This window comes from Nycticebus coucang, chromosome 11, assembly GCF_027406575.1.
Source record: "Nycticebus coucang isolate mNycCou1 chromosome 11, mNycCou1.pri, whole genome shotgun sequence".
NCBI lineage: Eukaryota > Metazoa > Chordata > Mammalia > Primates > Lorisidae > Nycticebus > Nycticebus coucang.
This window is the reverse complement of record NC_069790.1, coordinates 119,494,622-119,521,253: the sequence shown is the minus strand read 5'-3', so window position 1 is coordinate 119,521,253 and position 26,632 is coordinate 119,494,622. Positions and strand designations below refer to the sequence as shown.

The following is a 26,632-nucleotide window of genomic DNA, read 5'->3' as shown; positions in this document are numbered from 1 at the left end:
CTCTCGGGCTGCAGGTGGGGCTGTGCTGCCGCGCTGCCTCCAGGAAGCCTCACGGGCCTTCGTCTGCCGGGCCGCGGCGCCGGCTCCCAGGATGCAGTGTGGACCGGCCAGGCGCTGACGGCGGCGGCGCGACTGCGGGCGGAGCGGCGGCAGACCGGCCACCCAGGAGCGCGGCGGGGAAGGCAGGGCCGGGCCGGGGCCGCCTGCGGAGAGGACCGAGCGGCCAGGCCTGCGTGGGGCCGCGCGCGGCGGCGGCGGCGACTTCCTCCGGGCCGGGCCGGGCCGGACAGCTCAGGGCCATGGCTGAGGCGGCCGCGGCTCCGGTAAGGGCGGCACGGACGCGCACGGATGCGCGGCCTCGGGGCCACGGGCGGCAGGGCCCCGCACACGGCGCCGCAGGCCCTGGGGAGGGGCTCCGGGGGCCGGGCCTGACCCACTGGGCCTGGGGCGCCGGCAAGCGGAGCGCGGGGTCCGCTTGGGCCTACGGCGCCCGCCGGCCGGGCCCCTTGCCCCGGGCCGAGCCCAAGCATCGGCGGGACGGTTATCCCCGCGCCGGGGGCCGCCCCACGCCAAGTTCCTGCAGCCCTGCGGGGCTTCCTGCCCCCGCCCCAGCCGCGGTCCCCTGAATCTCCGGCCCCCACCCCCCCCACCGCGGCTCCTTTCTCTGCCTAGCGCTCCACCCGTGCGTGCCCTCCCCCCAGCTCCCCCCAGCGGCCTGGTGGCACCTGGGAGATGTCCGGCTTCAATTCCGCATACACTGAGCGCCCACTACGTGCCCAGCTCGCTTGGGTGGCGCGGAGGGAGCTGCTGCCGCGTGTCGAGCCAGGCACTGCACCAAGCCCGTTTAGACATTATTTTGTCGTCACAACGAACCTGTGGAGTAGATACTATTATTATCTGCCACATTAAAGAAAATCCCGGGGCCTAGAGAAGTTAACTTGCCCAGGATCGCACAGCTGGAAAATGTGAAAAGACTGTTACTCTGTGTGTTCAAGGACCTGGCAGACAGCAGGTACATGGGTAATCATGTAAAACAGAAAGCAGCCAACGCTGGCCTGGCCGCAGGGCAGGGGACCCCTGCCCACCCGTCCTGGCCTGAGGCTCTGTGCTTCTGTGATTGGAGCCCAGCTCTTAAGGTAGGCTAGGATTTCAGCCGGGAGCTAGGCCCGCAGTGCCTATCAGGGAGGGCAGAGCACTTTGGGCAAAGGCACAGAGGGAGAACAGTGTGGAGCGTGTTCAGGAACAGAGAAGAGTCCAAGGCCTGGGAAGGATGGCTTTGGTAGGAGCTACAGAGAGAGTTGGAAGGAGTTTGGTGGATGGGCAGCCCTTAGGAAATGGCTCTTCTTACCATCAGCTCCTCTCAAGCAGAGTTTAGGGGATAGCCCCGTGTATTACCCAGCCACCAGATATTAAGGAGCTGGACCTGACTGAGCAGAACACAGCCACCACCTTCAACCAGTGTGAAGGCCTTAGCAGGGCTTTTTGGTCACATCAAAATGGTAGTAAAAGGGTGACCTCTTGTTCAAATATTAAAGAGTAATGTTTTCTTAATAAAGTGAGAGCATGTACAGATACCCTTTATATGCAACAGAAAGATCGTAATCCTGCACTTGGTAGGATTTCAGTGGCTGGGGAGCTGGGTGTTGATGTGAAAGGACCCTTCTAGAGTAAGCTCTTGGAGTCTGGACCATGTGGTAGGGATTGCTCTGAGAGAGTGTAGAGGTGAGAGACCCAACAGTGGCCTCACAGAGCCCAGAGCCAGTCACGGGAGCAAGCCCAGACCATCCACTGCTCCAGAGTAAGGCTCACACCCCTGCCCTACAGTCTAGAGTTTCTCCTTGAAACAGGTCTCTGCCCATCCAGAACTTCCATCCTTTGAGACTCATGAAAGTCCTTCCTTCTTCAGGTCCAGCTTCCCTCCAAATAAGCAAAGAACCTCTTAAGTAGCATCCTGCAGTTTTTTTTTGTTCTGCCTCTACTCAAACTCTCTTTTTGTCTCCCATGTTTTGAGGTATCCCTCCATATTCTAGTTTTCAGTGACTTTCTCTGCATGAGTCCCTACTTGATCCTAGTAGTCACTTCTTGCTTTACAAATAGTTAGGAAGCTTTACTTTGAGAATGATTTTCCAGAATGTTTAAGGAGCTATTGATCCTTAGTCAGTGATGAGAAGGCACCAATCCCAGGACCGCTTCTGTGCCCCGTAAGTCCCCGTAGATGGGGTGGGTTAAATAGCCCAGCTCCCCACCCAAAGTAAAACATGCCCTTTCGTCATTGTCCCCAACTGCTGGTGACTCAAGACACTGTGGGAATGTTCCCAGTGACAAGGAAGCACCACTTAAGCTCATTGCTGCATGTATAAAAGTGTTACTTTATGGCATGTGGCTGTCTTCCTCAGCAGACTATAGGGCAGGGGTGTCCAACTTGCAGCCATGCAGCACATGCTGATTTTCTGAGGACTTTTTATGCTTATCTGTGGTGTTGATGTCACAAAAGGTGTGCACGGACCTTTTGCTTGCTAATCAGTTAGTGTTTGTGTATTTACTGTGTGGCCCAAGACAACTTTTACTCTCCCAGTGTTTGACAGAGATAAAAAGGGTGTGTCACTGATCCTGGTGCAGCTACAAAAATGTCTGGGAATATCATTTTTACCTTGGGAGGGGTGGAAATTGGGAGAGAAGAAGTCAGAATCTTAGAGGGCTTTGGCTGTGTCAAAAAATCTAACTCTTGTCTAGTAGGGATTTGCAGTGATAGTGGGTTTAGCTTGTGGGGGAGGGGTGGTTGGGGAAGGGATAAAGTCAGATTGTCCAGAGTGAAGGGGAATTGGCCTTTAGATTTTTATGCCTATTAAAAGGGGACATGAGATGCTTTATTAAAAAAAAAAAAAAAGAAAGAAAGAAATTGAGCAATACTCTTGTTTGTGCTGTTTCAGTGAACCAGCTGTTTTTTTTTTTTTTTGCTGGGTCATCACCAGTAGACAGTTCCTGTGTAATCGTGTTGGGAGGTGCAGACTGGGCTCTAGTAAATCTGCAGTTTACCATTTCTCCACTAAAATGCCCCAGCAATGCTCAGTCACTGTTATGTAGCCACATTGCACTGAGAGCCTGATATGTGTCAAGCACTGTGCTGTGAAAACGTGCAATACCACTTCAGGAGCCCACAGTGTGGGGCACACATCAGGCAGTTACTATACAAGGTGGGCAGCCATGATGGTCATCTGCACAGCACACTTCAGAGGCCTGGAGGAGAGGCCAGGCCTAAGATACCCTGAGGAGGTGGTTGCCATGTTGAGATCTGGCCTGTGGTAACAGGATAACCCCACTGTCCACATACAGGGCTCCCCACTACCAGCCCAGCTCCCCTATGCCTAGGGGAGATAGGCTCAAGGAACACATTGGGTGGAACGAATGATGTGAGTTTCTCTTATTCTGAAAGATTTCACCGTGGACAATGGCAGCTACAATTCAGGCCATGGAAAGGAAGATTGAATCGCAGGCTGCCCGCTTGCTTTCCCTAGAAGGTCGAACTGGGATGGCTGAAAAGAAGCTAGCCGACTGTGAGAAGACGGCTGTGGAATTTGGCAACCAGCTGGAGGGCAAGTGGGCCGTGCTGGGGACCCTGCTGCAGGAGTATGGGCTGCTGCAGAGGCGGCTGGAGAACGTGGAGAACCTGCTGCGCAACAGGAACTTCTGGATCCTGCGGCTGCCCCCAGGCAACAAGGGAGAGGCCCCCAAGGTAGCCCTTGGACACCCAGGGCTGGGGGAACCCAAGAGGCTGGGCCTGTGAGCATGTGGGTGAGCACGTGCGACCCTTGTGGTTCTAGGTGCCCGTGACCTTTGATGACGTGGCCGTGTATTTCTCCGAGCAGGAGTGGGGCAAGCTGGAGGATTGGCAGAAGGAGCTCTACAAGCATGTGATGAGGGGCAACTACGAGACGCTGGTCTCCCTGGGTAAGACCTGGCACTTGTTTCTCTGTTAAATGGGAATTTGTAAGCCCTCAAACCTCTTTCTATTAGGGTTGTTTTTGTCTGAGCGATTTATAAATCACTAGAAATGTTGACCTTGCAAGGAGTTATCTTTTCCTCCTGCTAAAGACAGGTCCTGGGGGATGAAGTCTGAAGCTCCCTCCTCCCTGGGCTTTGAGGGTCATGGAGTACCCCTCTCCTAACCAGGCTTGAATATGGGCCTTTCTGTTCTTGCTCAGGCTTGGAGTGGAGAAGGCTCCTACTACTCCCATACCCAGTAAATGATCAACCCTACATTTGAGAAAGACTTTCTTTCAGCCTTCTCTTGCAAAGATGTATGGCCTTCACATTGACATGCCTTGGGGTCAGGAGAGAACGCAGGCAGACTGTGCTTCTTGCAGCAAACATTTTCTTCATGCCCTAAAGCTTTGCTTCCCCCAGACTCTAGGGCTACTGCTGCTCTCTCTTCTCATTTGTACTTCCCAGGAGGGGTCTGGACTTTGTTTCTTCCTGGGCTGGTTTCCTCTTCCCAATGGTTTCTGTGACCCCAGAGCTGAGGGTAATAAGGCATGTTTAATGAGGACCGGAGCAGGTGAACACTCCAGTTAGGTTCTAGTTGGGAACTGAGTTGCTTCATGCTGTGGACCTCTATCCCAGTTTCTTAACCCTAGCACCATTGACCTTTTGGACCAGATGACTCTTTGTCATAGAGGCTGTCCTGTGTGTTGTAGGATGCTCAGCAGCATCCCTGGCAGTACCCCTACCCCTAGTCACAACAATCAAAATTGTCTCTAAAGTTTGACAAATGTCTCATGTAGAGCAAAGTTGACTGGTTGAGAGCCATTGTTCTGTATCAATTGAGAAATCTAGTTCCTAGACCACTCTTGGTTTTCCAGGCTGACTGTTCCCACTCTGACTGGACATGGCAAAAGCCTACCTTTCTGTCTTTCCTCAGACTATGCCATCTCTAAGCCCGAGGTCCTCTCCCAGATTGAACAAGGCAAGGAGCCATGCAGCTGGCGTCGCACTGGCCCCAAGATCCCAGATGTTCCTGTGGACCCAAGTCCAGGTGAGAGGCTAGGAGAAGTCCTGGGAAATGGCAGGTAATCAGCTGGAAACAGAAAATAAGGGCCAGGGAGAGTGTGATCTTTCCAGAAACAGCCAAGGAGAAACATCAACCTTAACATGTTTTAAATCTAAATTTTTTATACTTGAGTAATAACCTGTCTAACCTATTCAGCTAATATTCTAGAAACTGACATTCTCCATCAGGGAAGGAGAGAGCCAACCTAGTCTTTTAGGAAAGAGAGCCAGTGGCACAGAATTAGGGAAAGAGAGAGGTAGACACTAAGAGGGCAGGTAGGACAATTATTGACTCTTCAACAGGATAGGGATTGGAGCACCAGTCCCCCATGCAGGCAGAAGTTTATATATAACTTGACTCCCCCAAAACTTAACTACTAATAGCCTGCTATTGACTGGAAGCCTTACCAATAATATAAACAGTCTATTAACATTTACTTTGTATATTCTATGCATTATGTATCGTGCATATATTCTTACAATAAAGTAAGCTAGAGAAAAGAAAATGTTATTAAGTAAATCATAAGGAAGAGAAAATATATTTGCTATTCATTAAGTATAGGTGAATCATCATAAAAGTCTCCATTCTTGTCTTCACATTGAATAGGCTGAGGAGGAGGAAGGACAGGAGGATTGGTCTTCCATCTGAGGGTGGCAGAGGCAGAAGAAAATCCACATATAAGTAGACAGGCACAGTTCAAACTCATGTTGTTCAAGGGTCAACTGTGCATTGAAAGCAAAATTAATTCATAGATATGCAAAGAATCAGCTTGCCTTCATCCAAGAACCAAATTTCAGTTAACTCCATTAGTAGCTGCAGAATGTAAACCCATCAGTTAGCCATGGGGCTCAATAGGATTAGAAGCACAAATTTACTTACCAGATGTCAGTGTCTCAGATTTTCCTGGGGCCAGTCCCGTACCTTTGGAAATTCCTGAAGTGAGGACCTTGCTGGGTCATTTGACCAGGAAGACTGTCTCTGCCAGGCTTGTCCCTGTTCTGATTTCTGCAGAAGACCCGCCCCGCCCCCCCGACTATGTCACCAGCCTTGGGTTTCCCTTTTTTTCTTTTGACCCTGCTTACTCAGAATTAAATGTGTCTTCCATGTTTGCTGTTTGATCTCAGATCTCTCACGTCACCAAGGGCAGAAGCATGTGTGGAGTTGACCACATCGCCAGCATGCACTAATGCACTTAGTTCAGCAAATGTATTTTGAGAATCTTTTGGGTGCTAAGGATAGGGCTGGAAGCAGAGGATAGAAAGATACTGAGAACAGACACTGTTCTCAGCTTCTAGCTTCTTACCCGTGGTGGAGGTCCATGCTGAGTAGGTTTTATTGTTTGTAATGTGTGTGTGAAAGCTTCCCTGGCTTCCACACCTTCACACTCAGAAATGCGCTGGCTGTCAGCGAGACCCCACCACCACCCCCAGCACTCACTCACCCATATCCACCTTGAGCTTGTCAGCAGGAATCCCATGTGACTTTTGTCCTTGTCCTCTCGTCCAAGCAACCAACTCACAGCTTGTCCCTCACCCCCATTTGGCTTGGCCCATGACCTTGTCAGACCCCAGTTCCCTTTCTCTTCACCTCCTACTAATCCTTCCCCTGAACTTGGCGGGACCCAGCACCCAGCCAGACCCTCCTGAGTGTTCCTGCCCCTTCCTGCTCAGAGGGAGCCCTTCATTGAACTCCCTGCATGCTGTCTTCCTCTTCCCCATGTCCTATAAGCCACCAGACATGTGGGAACTGTGTCCTTTTTCCTTGGTATTGCCACCATGTCAGTCTCCCTCCTCTCCAGGAACCCTGCCTGTGGGTCTCAGCCCTCTTTCAGCTGCCCTCTGCAGACCTCTGAGGACCTCCCCCCATTCTTCCTGCCCTCACTCTTGGTGATGGCAACATCCACACACACAGTCCTATGCCCCCTCCACCTGCCCCCATGGCCATTCCCATGACTGCATAACGAGTTATCCACCTCTTCACCTCTAGCACTCCACTCCCCAACTCCTGCCATCCCTCCTGGTGAAATCTGCCTGCCTGTTCTGTGGCTGCACCCATGCAGCTGTGTGTGGCAGGAGAAAACCTCATGAGCCACACTGCGTCCTGACATTCATGATCAGTGGCTTCAGTACGCTCTGCCCTGTGGTCACTGAAACTCCTCAGCCACCTCCCTAGCCCAGCATTAGGCAAACTCTGTCCCAAGGGCCAAACCCAGCCCATCAGTTTCTGCATGGCCCACAAACTGAGAGTGGTTTTTGTACTTTAAAAAAACTTTTTTAATTATAAAGAAGCACACCATGCTCACGGCCCTCACAGCCCACTGGCCTTCTCCTGTGCCCACTGCTCTGCACTGGGTCCTGTGGCTGCTGAACTATCAGTCCTCCAGTCAGAAGCCCCTCCACCCGTGCTAGATCCCACCTATACTGTCTTCTGGCGTCTTCCGGGCAACCCAGACAGTCCTGCCGCGAGCCCATACCCTCCAGCCACCTTCCCACTCCTCTGCTCTCCTCTGGCCGACTCCATGGGACACTGTCTCTGTTTCTGTTTCCCAACCCCCCTTCCCACTCTCTGTTAATCCCCTCCCACTAAAACCCTTCTCATCTCAGTCACTAGTGACCCCCATAGTGCTAAAAGGTGTATTTTCTTTCTTGGCCTGTTTGTAACATTCTCTCCTCCTAGTGTCACTTTCAGATATATATATATATATATATATATATATATTTTTTTTTTTTTTTTTTTTTTTTTAAGAGACAGGGTTGCACCCTGTTGCCCAGACTAGAGTGCAATGGCATGATCATAGCTCACAGCAACCTCAAAGTCCTGGGCTCAAGGAATCCTTCCTCAGTCTCCCGAGTAGCTGGGACTATAGGAATAGACCACCATACCCAGCTAATATTTTTAATTTTTTTTTTTTTTTTTTTTTTTTGCGGAAACAGGGTTCTCAATATATTCCTCAGACTGGTCTTGAACACCTGCCCTCAAGTGATCCTTCTGTTTCAGCCTCCCAAAGTGCTGGATTACAGGTGTGAGGCACCATGCCCAGCTGAGTCCCATCTTCTGGCCCTCCTCCACTCCACCCCTCTTTTCTTGTTGGTTCCTGTTGGTCTTGGGGGACTCAGCGTTAGGGTGCCCTCAGCACAGCGCCCTCTCTCCTTCCCATGTGCCCAACTCTCACCATCTCATAGGGTGTTACAGCTGTACATCCCACCTAGGAAAATGCATCTCTAGCCTGGGCCTCTACCCCTATCCCACACCGTCAGCTGGTCTCTATTGGCTTGTCCACAGACATCTGAACACACTCAAAGCCTGCTCTTCATCTTCCCCTGTTCCCCCATACTCTTTCAGCATCCTTCTGTCCTTCCAGATGTAGTCCCCACCCCTTGAGTCCTCTGAGTCCTCCTCAGATCTACCTCATCAGAAAACCTACTGGCCCTCCCTCAGGTTTGTCCAGAGTTCAGCTATGTTTGCTCAGTCTATCACAAGTACCTCTGCTCCTGCCCTGACTCCCCAGTCTGCTTGACCCAACTCCCAGCTTTCCACCTGACCCACACGGTTGGCTCACCTCCGCTAACTTCTCTCTGCTTCAGCTAACTCTTCCGTGCTGTTCCCTCAGCCCTGTCTTAGGGCCTTTGCAATGCCCCGCTCCAGTGTTTTTCAGATAAGTCCCAGCCAGGGCTTTTGCCTAATCAGCACTTCCCCTATCACCCAATTTATTGTGGCAGCCCTTCCCTTCCAGGATTACCAGACTCTTCCTGTCAGGCAGCAGCATCTTTTAGATCCATTTCCATGCTGTAGATTCACGGGCCCCTCCCCACTAGAATATAAATTTCAAAAGGACAAAATTTTGTATCTGTTTTGTTCATATGATCATTCCATGTACCTAGAACATTGGCTGGCACAGAGTAGGAATTCAGTTAACAAATATTTAAGTGTATGTCATGCTTCACAATTTAAAACTCATGTGTGCAGTGTATATGTGTGAGACAGTGTGTATACATATATATATATATATATTTTTTTTTTTTTTTTTTTTTTTTTTGAGACAAGGACTCGCTCTATTACTCTGGATAGAGCACAGTGCTTTCATCATACCTCACTGCAACCTCAAACTCCTGGGCAAAGTGATCCTCCTGCCTCGGCCTCTTATGTAACTGGGAATACAGGCATGCAATGCCATGCCCAGCTAGTTTTTTCTATTTTTAGAGATAGGGTCTCATTCTTGCTCAGGTGGATCAGTTGATCCTGGGTTCAGCTGAACCTCCTGCCTTGGCCTCCCAGAGTGCTAGGATTACAGACGTGAGCCACCATGCCCAGCCAAGAAATGGTATATTTCTGATACCATTTAAATCTCTTTTTAGATCTCCCAGTGCCATCCCTCCCAGGTAACTGCTTGCCCTGAATTGTATGTTTATCCTTTCTCTTCACATTTTAAAATGTCTGCAGTGTACATGCATAGCAGTAAACAATATTTTTTTATGTTTTGAAAAATTACATAGGTGTCATTATAGTTATAACTCATTATTCTGTATTTCAGATTTATCCACATTGATAACATTCATTTTAACAGATACTTAAGCAACTACAGTTTATTTCCCATTCCTCCACTGATTTGCGCTTATGCTGTGTCTGGATTTTTACTGTCATGCGTGGTACTGCAGTGAACATTCTTAAACATGTCTTTAGTGCCCAGGGGGGATATTTTTCCAGGGAAGAGACCCAGAGGTGGCCTCACTGTATCATAGGTTTGTCTTCACCTCTGGCAAAATTTCCATATTGCTCTCCCCCTGGCTACACCAGCTGATGCTCCCACCAGAAGGTGTGAAGTTCCTGTTTTCTTTTTTTTTTTTTTTTTTGTAGAGACAGAGTCTCACTGTACTACCCTTGGGTAGAGTGCCGTGGCGTCACACAGCTCGCAGCAACCTCTAACTCCTGGGCTTAAGCGATTCTCTTGCCTCAGCCTCCCGAGCAGCTGGGACTACAGGCGCCCGCCACAACGCCCAGCTATTTTTTGTTGCAGTTTGGCCGGGGCTGGGTTTGAACCCGCCACCCTCGGCATATGGGGCCGGCGCCCCACTCACTGAGCCACAGGTGCCGCCCAGTTCCTGTTTTCTTACATCTTTGCCCCGTTTTCATAATTAAGCGTTTGTAGCCTGAAGGAGGTGAAGTGGCATCTTGTTTAGATTTGTGTTTCCCCAACTGGTAGTGAAGTGGAACATCCTTTTCATATATTTATTTGGTTTCTTATCCTCCTGTGAATTGTCTTTCTCTGTTTTTCTGCTAAGTTGGTTTTCAGTTTCTTATTGATTTGGAACTTCTTTGTATATATTCTAGATACTAATCTCTTGTCTATTTGCATTACAAACATCTTCACCCAGTCAGTGGCAGCTTCTTTAACTTTTGTCTTTGTTGTTGGCAAAGTCAAACGTTGTATCAGCCTTTTCCTTTATGGTCTGTACTTTTTCTGTAGTAAGATATCCTTACCTGTCTCACTCAAGGTCAGAAAGCTATTCTATATTTTCTTATAAAACTCTTAAAAGTTTTGCTTCTCAAATTTGCCTTTAATCGATCTAGAATTGATATTAGCATAGGTTACAAGGGAAGGTTTAATGTTTCCCCCACAAGGATGTCTGATTTTCAACAAAGTTTGCTGAATGGTTTGTCTTTTCCTCACTGGTTTGTAATGGGAGCCTTTCATGACCCAGGTGTCCATAAGTGCAGGAGGTCGCCTTGGGCTCTTCATTCTGTTTCTTGGTCTCTGTGTTTTCCATTGTACTCTTACAGCTTCAAAATAAGCCTTGTTATAAATCCTCTGCTTGTTCTTCAGAAATTCTCTTGACTATTCTTGGACTTTTGCTCTTCCACATGAATTTCAGAGTCTTTATGTCAGGTTCTCAAGGAAATTTTGTTAGAAGTTTGATTGGAATTGCATTACTTTCTAATTTCTGGAGAATTGCCCTCATTACAACATTGAGCCTTTCTATCTACAGGAACACTCATTTATTGAAGGCTTTTGTGTATATATATGAATAAGGTTTTACAATTTTCTCCTCATAGGTATTTTTATTGTAAATGTTTTTTTTCTAATTACATGTTTTAAATAGTCATTGCAGGTGTACAGGTATGCTATTGGCTTTTGTTTAGTAAAAGAAAAATTTTACTCTTATTAAGTGTAATGATTTGTCTCTTTAGATTCTTTTGGGTGTTTTATCCATACAATTATATCCTCCACAAATAATACAAAAGTCATCTCCTCTTTTAAAAATTTCATAGCTTTATTTTTCTTGTGTAGCAGGTTGGCTAGGACAGTGCTGGATAGGAGCAATGATAGTCGGCATCCTTATCTATGGATAAGATAGAATTTCATCCTTAAATATGATTTTTTTTGTCAAAGGCTTCTTTAATACTCTTCATTTAAAGAAGTTTCCTTCTATTCTGGCTAGCCCAAAGCCTTTATTGTGAACAAATGCTAGCTTGAATCAAATGCTGTTTTTGTTTGTTTGTTTGTTTTACTTTCTAAATATTATGTTTTATTTCTTTTAAAACATTGTTACTGTATATTATATATAATAATAAACAAAATGCATTTAGGATAAAATTCATGCAAAGTTTAGAGAATGATAGTAAACACCCATTTTCTAATATCCAGAATAAGAGACGGATCACAGCCTGAACCTGCCAGGACCCCTGTCCTTCCTCAATCACCATCCCCTTTCCTTCCTCTCACAGATAAACAGAAAATTCAGAAACAGAGGTAATCATTACCTTACATTTCTTTACATTTTTGTACCCTATGCATTTATTTCTAAATAATGTTTAATTTTAGCTGTTTTTGAACTTTTTCTGAATGAAATCTTACCACATATTTTTCTTTAACCTGCTGTTCTCATGTGACATTGCTTTTGAGACTCACTCCCATTGCTGTAGTGTACCTGTGTTTCATTCATTTTTATGACTGTGACCACTGCATAGTTTTCTATTTTATAACTGTGACACAATGTATTTCTTCTATTGGGGGATATTTGTGTTGTTTCTAATTTATCTTCCTTCTAGGAACACTGCTATTGTGGAAATTCTTACGTGTGCGTAAAAGTCTAGGTGTGGACTTGGGAGTGGAAGTGCTGGGTCTCAGGAAAGAGGCATAGTCGGTCACGTCAGGTGGGGATCCCAGTCTGAGAAGCCCCTGGGGGTCGGGTCTCCTATCACACCCCCTTATCAACTGCCTTAAAAGTGCCATTTTCATTTCTGCCTATGTGGTAGAGTGAAATGGTTTAAAATTTGTGGTTTAAAACTTGAATTTTCCCATTAATGAGATTGTATTTATGGGCCATATGTCTTTCCTCTTCTGTGAAATGCCTGGTTATATCTTTTGCCACATTTTCTTTTAAGTTGTTTTTTCTGTACTCATTGATTTGTGAGCCATTCTTTACATATTCTGAATATTAATCTTTTTTGTTGCAATGGACTCTAATCCAGTATGATGAATCTTAAGCTTTTTGTCAGTTATATGCATTGCTGTCTCCTCTTCATGGAATATTTTAGAGAACAGATATTTTTCATTATAATATACTTGGATTTACTAGTCTTTTCCTTTATGGTTTGTCCTTTTTGTATCTTAAACAATTAAGAGATTTTTACCCCCTTCCAGGTTGTCATACACCATCACGTATTTCCTACTAATGGTTTGTAAATTTTGGCTGGACACAGTGGTTTACACTTGTAATCCTAGCACTCTGGGAGGCCAAGGCAGGTGGATTGCTTGAGTTCAGAGGTTCGAGACCATCCTGAACCAGAGCAAGATCCCATCTCTACTAAAAGTGCAAAAAAAAAAAAAAACTGAGGTAAGAAGATCGCCTGAGCCCAAGAGTTGGAGGTTGCTGTGAGCTATGATGTCGCCATGGCACTCTACCCCCAGCAACAGCTTGAGACTCTGTCTCAAAAAAAAAAAAAGTTTGTAAATTTTGTCTTTCACATTCAAGTTCTTAATCCATTGAGACTGGAGTTTTGTGGTTATGTGAGGTAGACACCCAGGTTCTTTTCACTGGAACTCTGGCTTTTCTTTCCCTTTGCTATTTTACTAAACTTTAAAATCACCTTATCAAGTCCCACAAAAAATCCACCTGGGGTCATGGTTGGAATTGCATTCAGTTCACATGTCCTGCAGAGAAGGGTCCTGCTTATTATATTGAGTCATGTTTATCTGTGAACATCCTAAGTCCCTCCAAGTGGCTTGTCAATAATATCTCAGTGAAGTTTTGTAATTTTCTTCTAAAAACATCTTGGACATTTTTTTGTTAGATATGATCCTGGGTTCCTTGTACTTTTTTTTTTTTTTTTTTAGTAGAGACAAAGTCTCACTTTTTCACCCTCCATAGAGTGCCGTGGTGTCATACAGCTCACAGCAACCTCCAATTCCTGGACTTAGGCAATTCTCTTACCTCAGCCTCCCAAGTAGCTGGGACTACAGGAGCCTGCCACAATGCCCAGCTATTTTGTTGTTGTTGTTGTAGTTTGGCTGGGGCTGGGTTTGAACCTGCCACCCTCGGTATATGGGGACGGCTCCCTACCCACTGAGCCAAAGGCACCGCCCCCTTGTATTTTTTTTAAATCACGATTGTTGGTGGTATCTTTTTCTTTTTTTTTTTTTTTTTTTTTTTTGGTGGTATCTTTTTCTAACTTGGATTTTCTGTTTGCTGCTGATATGTCTGGGGGTGGGTGACGGCAGGGAACATCTCTCCAAAGGCTCTTCTTCCACTCTACCTTGGGAAGAGAGGGTGTGCAAGGGAGGTGCAGGGAGGTGACATGCCTCACTGGAGAGTTTGGGAACAATAGTAGGCCCAGTGCAGTCTTGGGCAGCTGGCTGCCTCCAGCCTGCATGTGGTCTGTGCTAGATTCAGGCTCTTTCTACCCTGGTCTGCTCGATAACTTCCTGATTCTAGAGTTAGTACTGAGGAGTCCCTCTTTGCCCACAGATAAAAACTACATCCTAAATTATCAGTAATAAAAATAGCTTAGCCTTACCCATCTTGCTTTTTTATTTCTCTGGTAAGATCTGTGACAGAGAAGATAAAAGGGTAGTTGATAGACTCCCTCAAAAATCTTAATAGTACATAAGAATAAAGCTATTTTTCACTTATTGATATTTCTATTGGGCAATCTTGCTAAAATTCTCACTAATACTGTTAACTTTTCTAATAATTGTCTTATGATTCTCCTGCAAAGTTAGTTGATCATACCATCTATGAGTAATAGAATTTTTTTTGTTTGTTTTTTCTTTCAAATCTTTATAGTTTGTTTTTCTCTTGTTTTATTGTACTGGCTGAGAACTCCCAGGAAAATTCTCAAATAGAAGCAGTGATTAATAGGTATCCTATTGGTTCATAATTTTAAAGAGAATTTTTTTTAACTTTTCACCTTGAGTGTTATATGTATTTGCTAAATACAAATAAATATGTATGTAGCATAATTGGTAAAGAGGTTTCCTATGTTTCTGTTCGGCTAGGTGCTTCTAATAGTAATGACTGTTGAATTTAATACAATTTTTCTTTTGGTGTCTATTGAGATGATTATGTGGTTTTTCTTCTTAACCTGTTAAGGTAGGTCACAAGTTGTTATTTCCTAATGTTGAACCAAACTTGCAAGATCCTTTATGTACATTATAGATTTTGTTTCCTAATTATTTTGCTTAGGATTTTTGAGTCTTTGTCATGAGTGTGACAAATCTGCAGTTTTCTGAGACTGTCTTTGTCTGGTTTTGGTATTAAAGATGTGAACTGTGGGGCGGCACCTGTGGCTCAGTGAGTAGGGTGCTGGCCCCATATACCAAGAGTGGTGGGTTCAAACCCGGCCCCAGCCAAACTGCAAAAAAATAGCTGGGCATTGTGGTGGGCACCTGTAGTCCTAGCTACTCGGGAGGCTGAGGCAAGAGAATTGCCTAAGCCCAAGAGTTGAAGGTTGCTGTGAGCTGTGATGTATTTCCTCTGTATTTATTTGCTCAGAGAGTTTGTGTAATGTTGGAATTAGCTATTCCTTGAATGTTTCATATAAAACATTAGTGGGGCCCCCTGGGCTCAAGATTTCTTTGTGGGAGAGTTTTTTGACTACTGATTTTTTTTAGTTATAGAATTATTTAGGTTTTCTATTCCTTCTTAGTCTTGGCAAATTGAAATTTTTTTAGGAATTTGTCGGTTTCCCTAGAGTTTTCAAATTGCTTAGAATAGCATTTCATGATATCTTCTTTCTCTTTTTCATTTTTGCTGCATCTATCATTGTGTTTTCCTTTTTCATTCCTCACATTGCTTAGTGAACTGTCTCCTGTTCTTTTAATTTTGCTAGAGATGAATTAGCTTAATAGTCTGGTCAAAGAACCAACTTTTGCCTTGTTGAATTCTTTGTTTTCTCTTTTATCAATTTACACTCATTTATTATTTCTTCTACTTTTTAAAAGGTTTTGTTGTTGATGTTATTTGTTGTCTAACATCTTTCATTGGCTGCTTACCCTGTTAATTTTTGACCTATTTTTTTATTTGTTAATATAAACATACAAGGCCACAAAATTTCTTCTGAGTACCACTGTTGCTGTAGCCCACACATATGGGTAGATCAGATTGTCATTAACATTGAGTTCCAGATATCTTCTGATTTTCATTGTGATTTTGCCTTTTAGACCCTTGGATTGTTTAGAAAAAAATATCTATATTTAAAATTTTTAGTATGTATGTGGGGTTACTGATTTCTAACTTAATTGTGTTACATCTAGAAAATGCACCATGTAAAATACTGATCTTTTAAAATTTGCTGAAATTTGTTTTATGAAAGTGTTCGTTTTTCCTGATCTGTTCAGCTTGAGAAGCACATATCCTCCTTATATTTGGATTCTGCTTATTTACATTTGGTCAGGATTGTTACTAGTGTTGTTCCAATTTTCTATAGCTTTTGGTTGGCTAGATTTATATATTACAGAGAGTCAAAGATGTCAAAATCTCCCACTGTGAAAGTGAATTTATCCATTTCTCCCTGGAATTTTGTCAGTTTTGCTTTATTATTTTGAAACTATATTATGAATTTTAAAATTTAGAATTATGTCATCTTCCTGATCAATTTATTAGCGTAGAATAATCCTTTTTTATTTCTATAATATTGTGCTTTTTTTTTTTTTTTTTGAGACAAAGTCTCACTATGTCACCCTGAGTAGAGTGTTGTGGTGTCACAGCTCACAGCAACTCCAAACTCTTGGGCTTAAGTTATTCCCTTGCCTCAGCCTCCTGAGTAGCTGAGACTACAAATACCAGCCATGACACCTGGCTATTTTTTGGTTCTAGTTCTCTTTGTTGTTTGGCAGGCCCGGACTGGATTCGAACCCGCCAGATCTGGTGTATGTGGCTGGTGCTGAGCCAATATTGTGAATTTTAAAGCTTATTTTATCTGCTATGGTATATACATCATTTTTTAAAGTTGTTAATTCATACTTAGTGTATCTTTAATTCTTTTACATTGCTTTCTGCATCCTTCTGTTTTATGTGTGTCCTTTGTAAATAGCATATGGCTGGGTTTTTTGTTTTTAGTCTGAAAATCCTTTCCTTTTAAATTTCCTGAACAGTAGCCACTGGCCACATATAGTTACTGAGCACTTGAAATGTGCTGTAAGGAGAAAATACATACCACATTTCAAACATATACATAAAAAAAAGATGAACGTGTGAAAGATGCTTGAATAAAAAGTAATATAAATCATCCTACTTTATATTGATTATATGTTGAAATAACATTTCGGATAAATTGGGATAAATAGAATATACCATTAAAATTTATTTCACCTGTTCTTCTGTTTTGTTTCTGGTTTTGTTTTGTTTTTGAGACAGAGTCTCACTTGGTCGCTCCCACTGGAGTGCTGTGGCATCATTTCTCACAGCAACCTCAAACTCTTGGGCTCAAGTGATTCTCTTGCCTCAGCCTCCCAGGTAGCTGGGACTACAGGCGCCTGCCACAACATCCAGCTATTTTTAGAGACCAGGTCTCACTCTTGTTCAGGCTGGTCTCCTGAGCTGAGGCAATCCACCTGCTTCAGCCTTCCAGAATACTAGGATTAGAGGCATGAGCCCAGCCCCTGAGACAGGGTCTTATTCTGTTGCCCAGGCTAGCATGCTATGACATCAGCCTAGCTCACAGCAAACTGAAACTTGTATTCAAGCAGTCCTCCTGCCTCAGCCTCCCAAGTAGCCAGGACTTGCAGGCACCCACCACAATACCCAGCTAATTTTTTTTTTTTTTTTTTTTTTGAGACAGAGTCTCACTCTGTCACCCTGCAGTTGAGTGCTGTGGTATCATCATAGCTCACAGCATCCTCAAAATCTTGGGCTCAAGTGATCATGTAGCTTATCATGTAGTTGGGACTGCAGGCACCTGTCACAACGCCTAGCTTATTTTTTCCATTTTCAGTGGAGACTGGGTCTTGCTCTTGCTCAGGCTGGTCTCAAACTCCTAAACTCAAGCAATCTGAGGCCTTGGCCTCTTGGAGTGCTAGGGTTAAAGGCATGAGCCGCTACACCCAGCCCCAGCTAATTTGTTCTATTTTTAGTAGAGATGAAGTCTTAGTGTGTTGCTAAGGCTGATCTCAAACTCCTGAGCTCAAGTGATCCTCCTGCTTCAGACTCCCAGAGTGCTGGGATTATAGGAATGAGCCTCTGTGACCACCCCCTCACCTGTTCTTATTTTTTTAATTTAGCTACTAGAACACTTAAGATTAGATATGTGGTTCACACTGTTTATCCTATTAGATAGCACTGGTCTTGAACATTTGTACTGATCATGGTAGTTATCAGTTTATTTGGATTCTTTTCTACCATTTTAAATTGTGCCTTTTCATTCTTAGTCCTATCTTTTCTGTATTTTTTCCCCACTCCCTCCTTTGGGAATTATTCATGTAGGGTTTTTTTCCCCTTCTCGAACTATTGTTATTTTTAATTAGTTTTAAAGTTACACATTCTATTTCTGTTCTTTTACAGGAGACTTCAGAAGTTTTTTCTTTCTTTAAAACTGTGGTCCCCAACTTCTGGTCCATGGTCCAGTACTGGTCCATGGCTGGTTAGCAGCCAGGCCACACAGCAGGAGGTGAGCGATGGACAAGCAAAGCTTCATCTGTGTTTACAGCTGCTCCCCATCGCTCACGTCTCCTCCTCCTGTAAGATCAGCAGTGGCATTAGATGCTCATAGGAGCACAAGCCCCACTGGAAACTGCATATATGAGAGGTCTAGGTTGTGTGCTCCTTACGAGAATGTAATGCTCTTCCTCCCTTGCTCCACCCATCCTCCACCCCATCCATGGAAAAATTGTCTTCCCTGAAACCAGTCCTTGGTGCCAAAAATATTGGGGACTACCACATTAGAGGTTATTTTTTGTGGGTCTGATAGTAATGAGCTCTCATGTTGTGTGTGTGTATATGTTAGTAAATGTCTGAAGATATCTTTTTTTAATACTTTTTTTAAATTTATTTTTATTATTTTTTTATTGTTAAATCATAGCTGTGTACATTAGTGCAATCAAGGGGTACAATGTGCTGGTTTCATATACAGTCTGAAATATTCTCATCAAATCTTTATTCCCATCCTTACACAGTCAGACCTTTATATCCATGGGTTCCATATTCATGGATTCAACCAACTACAGATTAAAAATGTTTGGGAAAAACAAAGTGTCTGTAGTAAACATGGAGGGACCTTTTTGAAAAATTATTCTCTAAACAACATAGTCTATTAACTGTCTACATAGAATTTACATTGTATTAGGTGTCATAAGGGATCTAGAGATGATTTAGCGTATACAAGAGAATATGTGTAAGTTATACGCAAATACTACCCCAACTTATATAAGGGACTTGAGCATCATGGACTTTGGCATCTGCAGGGAGTCCCAGAACCCATTCTCCATGGATTCCAAGGAGCAACTCTACTGGAAAGGCATAATCCTAGTTTGATTGTTATTTTCTCTTAGTGCTTGATAATAATTCATCCTTTTTTCATAGCATCTATTGTTGCTATTGAGACACCAGCCGTCAGTTTAATCATTACTTTGGGGGTGTTCTGCCTTCTTTCTCTGCCAGCTTTTAATTCTCTTTCTTTGGTGATTTGCAGTTTTGCTATAATGTGTCTAGGTGTGGATCTCTTTCTGTTTATCCTGTTTCAATCATTGATATGTGTCACCAATTGGAAAAAAATTTGTCTTTTATTCTGGAACTTCCTCATATTAGCCTTTATGATTTTAAGCCCCTCTTTATATTTTCAGCTCAGTCTCTATGCTGCTGAGATTGGAATGATTTCTTCTGATCTCCTAGTTAGTTCACCATGTCTTATGCAGTTGTTTCCATTCTGTTATTTAACCTATAGATTGAATTTTTAAATTTTAATTATTTTATCTTAATATTCTAAAGTTATATTTGATTCTTTTTCAAAATTTGGTCAGTTTTTATAGTCTCTTGTTTCTCACACTTTTAACTCCCCACTTTTCTTTCTCTAAATATATTAAACATTATGTTCTCTACTTGATATTTCCTGTATCCAAAATCTGCTGGTCCATTCCCTAGTTCATGATTTCTGAGTTTGTTTGAGATGGCTCGTTTTCATATTGAGGTGGTAATACATACTTGAAAGCTGGTTTAAAATGCTTTCCTCCTGAGAATTTGTGTGTGTGTGTTTGCCTTTTTTGGTCATCTCATGTCAGCACAGCTTCAGGGCCACTCCAGCCTTGGCCTGGAGGTTTTCGGGCCTTGATGGTGCTGTGAGGCCTAGTACCAGACACCCTTGAGTCCTGGCTTGTGGGTGTCAACTCCCAAGGAAGATTCTTCTCCCACCCTGTTGGGCAGAACAGGCAATCTCCTTCTGTGGAGTGGTTTGGGCTTTTGTTTTTTATAGTAAGTTTAGTCCACTGAAAATTTTGCCCTTTGGGGTCCCAGGTTTATGTGCGTGTGGTGGAGACAGAAGGTTGCCTGATCCCAGGCTTGTTACAGTCTACCCTAAATACGCACAGTCCACCTTAACCCAGGCATCAGGAGATCAGGAGGCCACCTCCAACTTAACCACTGTAGATTTAGGCTTTCTTACAGTCTCTGACTTCTCTTTGATTTCCTTGCTTTATTTGCTGGTCATCCTTGCTTAAAATATTTTTTATTTCTATACTTCACTCAGCATTTATAGATGTTCCACACCAGAAGGAATTTCTCTGTACATCTAGCCAACTGTGTGCCAGAAATAGAAAGCTATTTTTCTGTCTGTTAAGATGCTTATATTATTTTTGCAAGTTATAATACTATGTATTTAACTTTGTGAGTTATAATACTATATATTCTAATGTTATCCTTGAGTTCTCAGGATCAACCCAACTTGTTCATGATATATTATCTCTTTTTCTTTTTCACAAATACATTGCTGGGTTTGATTTGCAATTCTTTCATTTAGAAACTTTGCATATCTGTTCATGAATGAGATTATTTTATAAATTTTTTCAGGTAAGCTCCCTGTTATTTGTGTAATCAAAATTACACTAGTCTCATAAAATGAGATACATATATTTGTTTTTAGCGTTTTGAAGATGTTCCCTTATCTTCTGGTATCCTGGTTGCTGAAGAATACTGATTACTTTGAGTCTGAAAAATGTCATTCTTTTCTCTTTGGTATCTTTAATATCTTTCTGCTATTCCATCTCACATGAATGTTGTCTAGGTTCGTTTAATTTTTTGTTTTTATTTCCTACTTGGGAATTGGTGTGTTCCTAAAGCATGAGCCCATAATGCCTCTAATTTTAGAAAATTCTAAGCTGTTATTTCTTTACCTATCACCATTTACTCATTTCTCTATTCTCTTGGGATTTCTATCAGCATGTCTTAGAAATTCTCATTCTATCTTCCACGTCCCTTAATTTTTTCATAGTTTTCATTTCTTTATTTTTCAGTGCTATAATCTGGATTATTTCCCCAAATCCATCTTCTAAGTTACTAATCTTCTCTTCAGCTATGTGCAATCTATTATTAACCCATTGGGTTTTTCATTTTCAGAAGTAGTTTTGTTATTTTAGAATGTCTAGTAAGTTATTTTTCAAATGTGACTTGTAAAAAGTAATTTTATGTTCTCACCTTAGAGAGTCTGCTCCTTCCCTTATTTCTTTGATGACTTTAGACATACTTCTGTTACTGTATCATTCCGCCTATCCTTTTTTTTCTCTAGGTCTTAAGAGTGAAATCTGCCATGACTCTTATGGCTGTTTGGCTTCTCTTTTGGTTTGCAAGCTTCAGTTTTTCTTCTGGTTTTAGTTTATAAGGGAGCCCCTTGTGGACTGCACTGTGGGTTTGCCTCTAGGGCAGATTGCTTTTGCCTGTGCTGGAGACTTTTGAGTTGCCATGGCTGTCGGTTGATTTTTCTGTGAATTTCTCGGCTTAGGGTCTCTGCTGTATGTGGATAGTTTGAATTCTGTTTCGTTTTGTTTTTTACATTTCAGATTGATACAAGAAGAGTACAAATGTTAGCGATTCTGGTTTTTTATGGGTCACTTCCTCAAGCGTAGCCATAGACAAGTAGGCAACTTCCTGGTAGCTCCCTTGGTGGATGGAGTTTTCCTAGTTCCCATCTCACAGGAAGGACAGAGCCCTATGCCTCCTGGCTTTGTGCAAGCAGCTCGGACCCACTCTCAGCCTCCCGTGGACACGAAAAGTCCAGCCCCTAAGGCCTGTATTCTCTTCCAACAATTCTATGAGCCAACTTGCCTTTCACTATAACTCTTCATTGGACTTGTGTCTTCTCTTCAATTCTCATATCTAGAATCTTTTTTTTGAGCTCATTTAAATACATGTAGGAGGGTAAGGTTTTAGGGGGACTTGGGGTTCTATTTTTTCTGGCATATCTGTGATTCAACTGAGCAGCTCAATCTCCCCTGTGGACCAGTGGCCCAGCCCTGAGAATGAGATTATTTATGCCCTCCCCACCTCACCCTTTCCTACCCTACCCAAGTTCCTAGCACCATGTGACCTCATGCTTCACCCAAAGGCCCTGTTTGCTTTTGTCTTCTCTTCCTGCCAGGATCCTTTGCTGTTGGACCCTTGGAAGGCCCCTGTGTCCTATCCTTGGCTGGGTGTATGTCCAACCCCGGGCCAAGGGGTGGGCCAGAATGCTGTGTGCTCACACACTCTCCCTTTCCTAGGCTCGGGGGCCCCGGTCCCTGCCCCTGACCTCTTAATGCAGATCAAGCAGGAAAATGAGCTCCAGCTCCAGGAGCAACAGGCTCTGGGTGTGGAGGCATGGGCAGCTGGGCAGCCAGATATTGGGGAAGAGCCCTGGGGCCTCAGCCAGCTGGACTCTGGAGCAGGAGACATCTCTACAGACACAACCTCTGGTAAGTGGCTGAGGCAGGGGAGCAGACACAAGGACCAAGTTGTCCCATGGTCAGAAATAGGGAGGGCTCCAAGAGCACCTGGTACCCTGTGGTCACTATAGAATTTTTCCCACTTTGAGGCAGGGGATATACCAGTGGATACCTCATGGCCCCTCTGAGGCCAGTGATGCTGTTCCCAGGCTTTTCTCAGTATCATTGGCCCCCTTCTTCAACCATACAGCTGTTCTTTGTGTCCCCATTGGTGGGCATTGAAGTTACTGGCGGCCTCCTGTTCAAGAGAGGCTGCCTGAGACAAGGTGGTAGGTCTGAGCTTCCTAGTGCTTCGGCAAAGGAGTGAAGAACACTGGGTTCAGTGAGGCTGAGTCCTTCTTGTCACTTTAAAAAGTCCTCAGTGGGGATCTCAGGGCTTTGCCTGCCCTCCTCTCCCATGGTTTTCTTCTGCTTCTCATCCCCACTTTCTCCCTCTAACCCTCAGTCTTCTCTCCCTTCCTTGTAGGTGTCCATTCCAGCTTTTCAACCACCATCCCGCCCACCTCTTGGCAGGCAGATCTCCCTCCCCACCACCCTTCTTCAGCATGCTCAGATGGGACCCTGAAGCTCAACACCGCAGCCTCCACAGAAGGTATGGGGGTTCAGTGAGGAGGAGGAGAAAGGCCAGTGCTTGCCTGGGAGATGCCTCAGCCCAGGTGCCCATTTTTATTGAACTGCCCTGACCTTCCAGCCAACAGACATTAGGATGGCCTATGGTTCTCCATCCATTCTCTTCTCTATCTCCTTCCCAAATCTTAGGCTTCAACAGCCTTCCTTGAGGCTTCCTTGTTTCAGATGATTCCCTTTTCATATAGGGTTAACTCGTATCTTCTGATAAGCTGATTTCTTGGAGAGTATTCCTCCTCTGGCACTCGGGCAGCCCGTGCCCTCTCTGGCATGGAGGAAACCAGAATGAACCAGAACCATGTCTTAGACATTGGTACCACCAGAGACGGGTGTCCGAAGGCTAGCATTCAGAACAACTGCCAGATTTATGTTATTTTTCTGTTTACTTAGTTTTGAAGGCCTGTTACCTGTTACTTTAAGTAATTTCTGTCATGTTTTAGCACTCCAAAAGTTGTGGTAAGATCCCTGATATAAGTAAGCCAAGAAGAGGGGAGGAGAGGGGGGACTGGTGTGCTCTCACTTAATGGGCACAATGTGGGGATATATGGCACACCTGGGGGCAGGTCTTAACCACAAGAGGGACGATACCTAGCAAATGCAAACATTGTAACCTAACTCTTTGTACAGTCAAATTAGCCTGAAATTAAAAAAAAAAAAAAAAAAGTCAAGGTACCACATCCCACAGCTGGTATCTGGCACAGCTGTGGCATTCCCAGATCCCACTGAACACAAACCCCTGCTTTGCACTTGAGCAAGTCACCAGTGGTTAGATTTCCTTTCCTAGGATATATTCATGATGAGCCTTAACAGCCCAAGTAAAAATGGAACTTGGGGAGATTTCATGGTTGCTTTTACTGTAATGAAGGTTGCTAGAACATCTCGTTTCCCCAGAGGGGTGCTGTGCTGAGCAGCCATCCTGAAGCTGAGCCACTAGGGCCAGGAGTGTTGGGCTAAGCCGCTGCCCAGCGGCCTGATGGTACTATCAGACTTGCAGCTCCCTGGGCAGATGTCAGGCAGCATGATCTCTGTCTTTCTTTCTCAGCAGATGTAAAAATTGTGATAAAAACAGAAGTCCAGGAAGAAGAGGTAGTGGCCACACCCGTGCATTCTACTGACCTAGAGACTCACGGGACCTTGTTTGGACCAGGCCAAGCCACAAGGTTTTTCCCTAGTCCTGGCCAGGAAGGCGCCTGGGAGAGCCAGGGCAGTTCCTTCCCCAGCCAGGACCCTGTGCTGGGGCTGCGGGAGCCTGCCCGGCCTGAGAGAGACATGGGTGAGCTCAGCCCTGCCATGGCCCAGGAGGAGACCCCTCCTGGGGAATGGCTCTTCGGTGGGGTCCGGTGGGGCTGGAATTTTCGTTGTAAACCGCCAGTGGGCCTGAACCCAAGGACTGGGCCTGAGGGGCTTCCCTACACCTCCCCAGACAATGGCGAGGCTGTCCTGGACCCCAGCCAGGCCGCCAGGCCCTTCAACGATCCCTGTAAATACCCTGGCCGGACAAAAGGCTTTGGCCACAAGCCCGGGCTGAAGAAGCACCCGGCGGCGCCCCCCGGGGGCCGGCCCTTCACCTGCGCCACCTGCGGGAAGAGCTTCCAGCTGCAGGTCAGCTTGAGCGCTCACCAGCGTAGCTGCGGGCTGCCCGATGGGGCAGCGGCAGCGGGCTCCGGGACAGGGGCGGCGGCGGCGGGGACAGCGGGCAGCGCGCGGGACAGTAGCGCCCTGCGGTGTGGAGAGTGTGGCCGCTGCTTCACGCGCCCGGCGCACCTCATCCGCCACCGTATGCTGCACACGGGCGAGAGGCCTTTCCCCTGTACCGAGTGTGAGAAGCGCTTCACCGAACGCTCCAAGCTCATCGACCACTACCGAACGCACACAGGCGTGCGGCCCTTCACCTGCACCGTGTGCGGCAAGAGCTTCATCCGCAAGGACCACCTCCGCAAGCACCAGCGCAACCACACAGCGGGGGCCAAGACGCCGGCTCGTGGCCAGCCGCTGCCGCCGCTGCCCACCGGACCTCCGGACCCGTTCAAGAGCCCTGCCCCCAAAGGACCCTTGGCCTCCACAGACCTAGTGACCGACTGGACTTGTGGTCTCAATCCCCTGGGACCTGCCGATGGCGGGGACCTGTGAGCGCCCCCAGCCCCAGAGCCCCTGCCGGCCTCATCTGTAAAAAGCCCCGTTGGTCCATGGACAGCTAGGTGGCCTTTCGAGCTCAGAGATGGAAATGGAGACTAGGGAGCCGACTTTCCACATTGCTGAACTGATCACTGGGAAAAGAGAAACTACCAAACAATGCAGCTTCCACCTCTAAATGAAATAGAATTCTCTGATTGTGAAATCTGAGCAGCGTAGAATTTTAAGTAATTTAATTGCAAACCTGTTCTTGTTTTTATTATTTTTTTTAATTCTTGAGGAAAATGCTGGAAAATAGTAGTAGTGTCAGTTTAAATTTTGTAGCGCACTTTTGGTTTTCAGGGCGTGCGTTTGCGTTGCTGTGTCTCACCAAGTCTGATCGTGAGTGTGTTGGAAGGTTGGCCACTGGGGCGCGCCCCCGGCCCCGCTGACTCCTGGGGATGGGGTCTTGCGGACCACACAGTCTGGTGAAAGTCGAGACTCTGCGAGGTTCAGGCAGGATAATCCCAGCCTGGAATGCTAAGCCCCTGGGCAGTGAGGGCCGCGTGTGCCATGGAGCCCACCCACTTCAGAGCAGCTGGGAAGATGGTCCAGGAGCAGTGCTTACATTCCCCAACTCACCTCCATCAGAAAAGGCCCTCCTCAACGTGCTGGCCCCATCCTTTCCCTACCTCCGCCATAGCCGTGTAACTCCTGGGCCTGGGGAGGGAGGGCTCTGGAAAAGCTCTGGAGGGGTGAAGAACCCGAGGTTCAGGGAGTGGAACCCCAACACACACACACACACACCATCTAATTCCCTGCAGAACTCAGAGCACAGCCCAGCCTTCCTGCCCCCACCAGGGGCTGCTGCGGCTCCCAGCAGAGGCCTCTGTTTCCTGTCCCCTCTGTGCAGTGTTTTCTCATTTTCAAAATGCTTCCATCTGTCATCTCGTCATTATTGTGACTTTGGGAAGCACCAGGTCAGGGATTTCTTCTGAGAAATGAAGTAAACCACTGCAACGGGATAAATCTCAGCTTCTACCGTGGCTACATAGTGATGTGCCAAGAGTTGGGAAGAGCCTAGGTGAGACACAGCTCATTCTCCTGGAACGTCTGTTGGGGGAGGTTTCCATTTCTGCCCTTTTAAAAGATCTGTCCCACAACAATCAAAGGCAAATCATCAGGCCTCAAAGGAACTTCTGCTTGTAGCAGCTGCTTCTGAGTACCAGGGCTCAGCCGCCCTTGGGCGTCCTAGAAAGCACAGCTTCAGAGGCTATATGACGGACAGTGACCTGTCCATCCTTGTGTCTGATGTCTTAAAGGTGGGCCCGGATTTCTTGATTGTACCACAGGCTGTCCTGACCACACAAATATCCATTCCTGTTTTGTTGAAGTAGCCACTGGTCTTCTCGCCCAAAACGGGCACCTTGTCTCCCCTGCGGAGG

General features: G+C 45.4%; 1 protein-coding gene across 4 annotated transcripts; it reads left to right on the top strand.

Annotated features, from left to right (window-relative positions):
• Positions 1–26,478, top strand: ZNF746 (zinc finger protein 746). 4 transcript variants are annotated; one of them, XM_053553523.1, is made up of 7 exons: positions 1–323; positions 3,434–3,733; positions 3,822–3,948; positions 4,919–5,032; positions 22,227–22,418; positions 22,915–23,040; positions 24,118–26,478. In XM_053553523.1, the coding sequence occupies exons 1-7, from the start codon at positions 300–302 to the stop codon at positions 25,203–25,205; spliced, it is 1,971 nt and encodes a 656-aa protein (XP_053409498.1). In that variant the 5' UTR covers positions 1–299; the 3' UTR covers positions 25,206–26,478. The 4 variants fall into 4 exon arrangements, with proteins under 4 accessions (XP_053409498.1, XP_053409501.1, XP_053409500.1 ...); XM_053553526.1 differs by having other exon boundaries at positions 59–323; positions 3,867–3,948; positions 24,121–26,478; XM_053553525.1 differs by having other exon boundaries at positions 59–323; positions 3,867–3,948.
• The last annotated feature ends 154 nt before the right edge of the window (positions 26,479–26,632 follow it).

Coding starts and splice junctions, on each gene's coding strand:
- ZNF746 (XM_053553523.1), top strand. CDS start 300: ATGGCTGAGGCGGCCGCGGCTCCG. Junction 3,734..3,821: donor ACAAGGGAGAGGCCCCCAAG/GTAGCCCTTGGA, acceptor TTGTGGTTCTAG/GTGCCCGTGACCTTTGATGA. Junction 22,419..22,914: donor CTCTACAGACACAACCTCTG/GTAAGTGGCTGA, acceptor CCTTCCTTGTAG/GTGTCCATTCCAGCTTTTCA.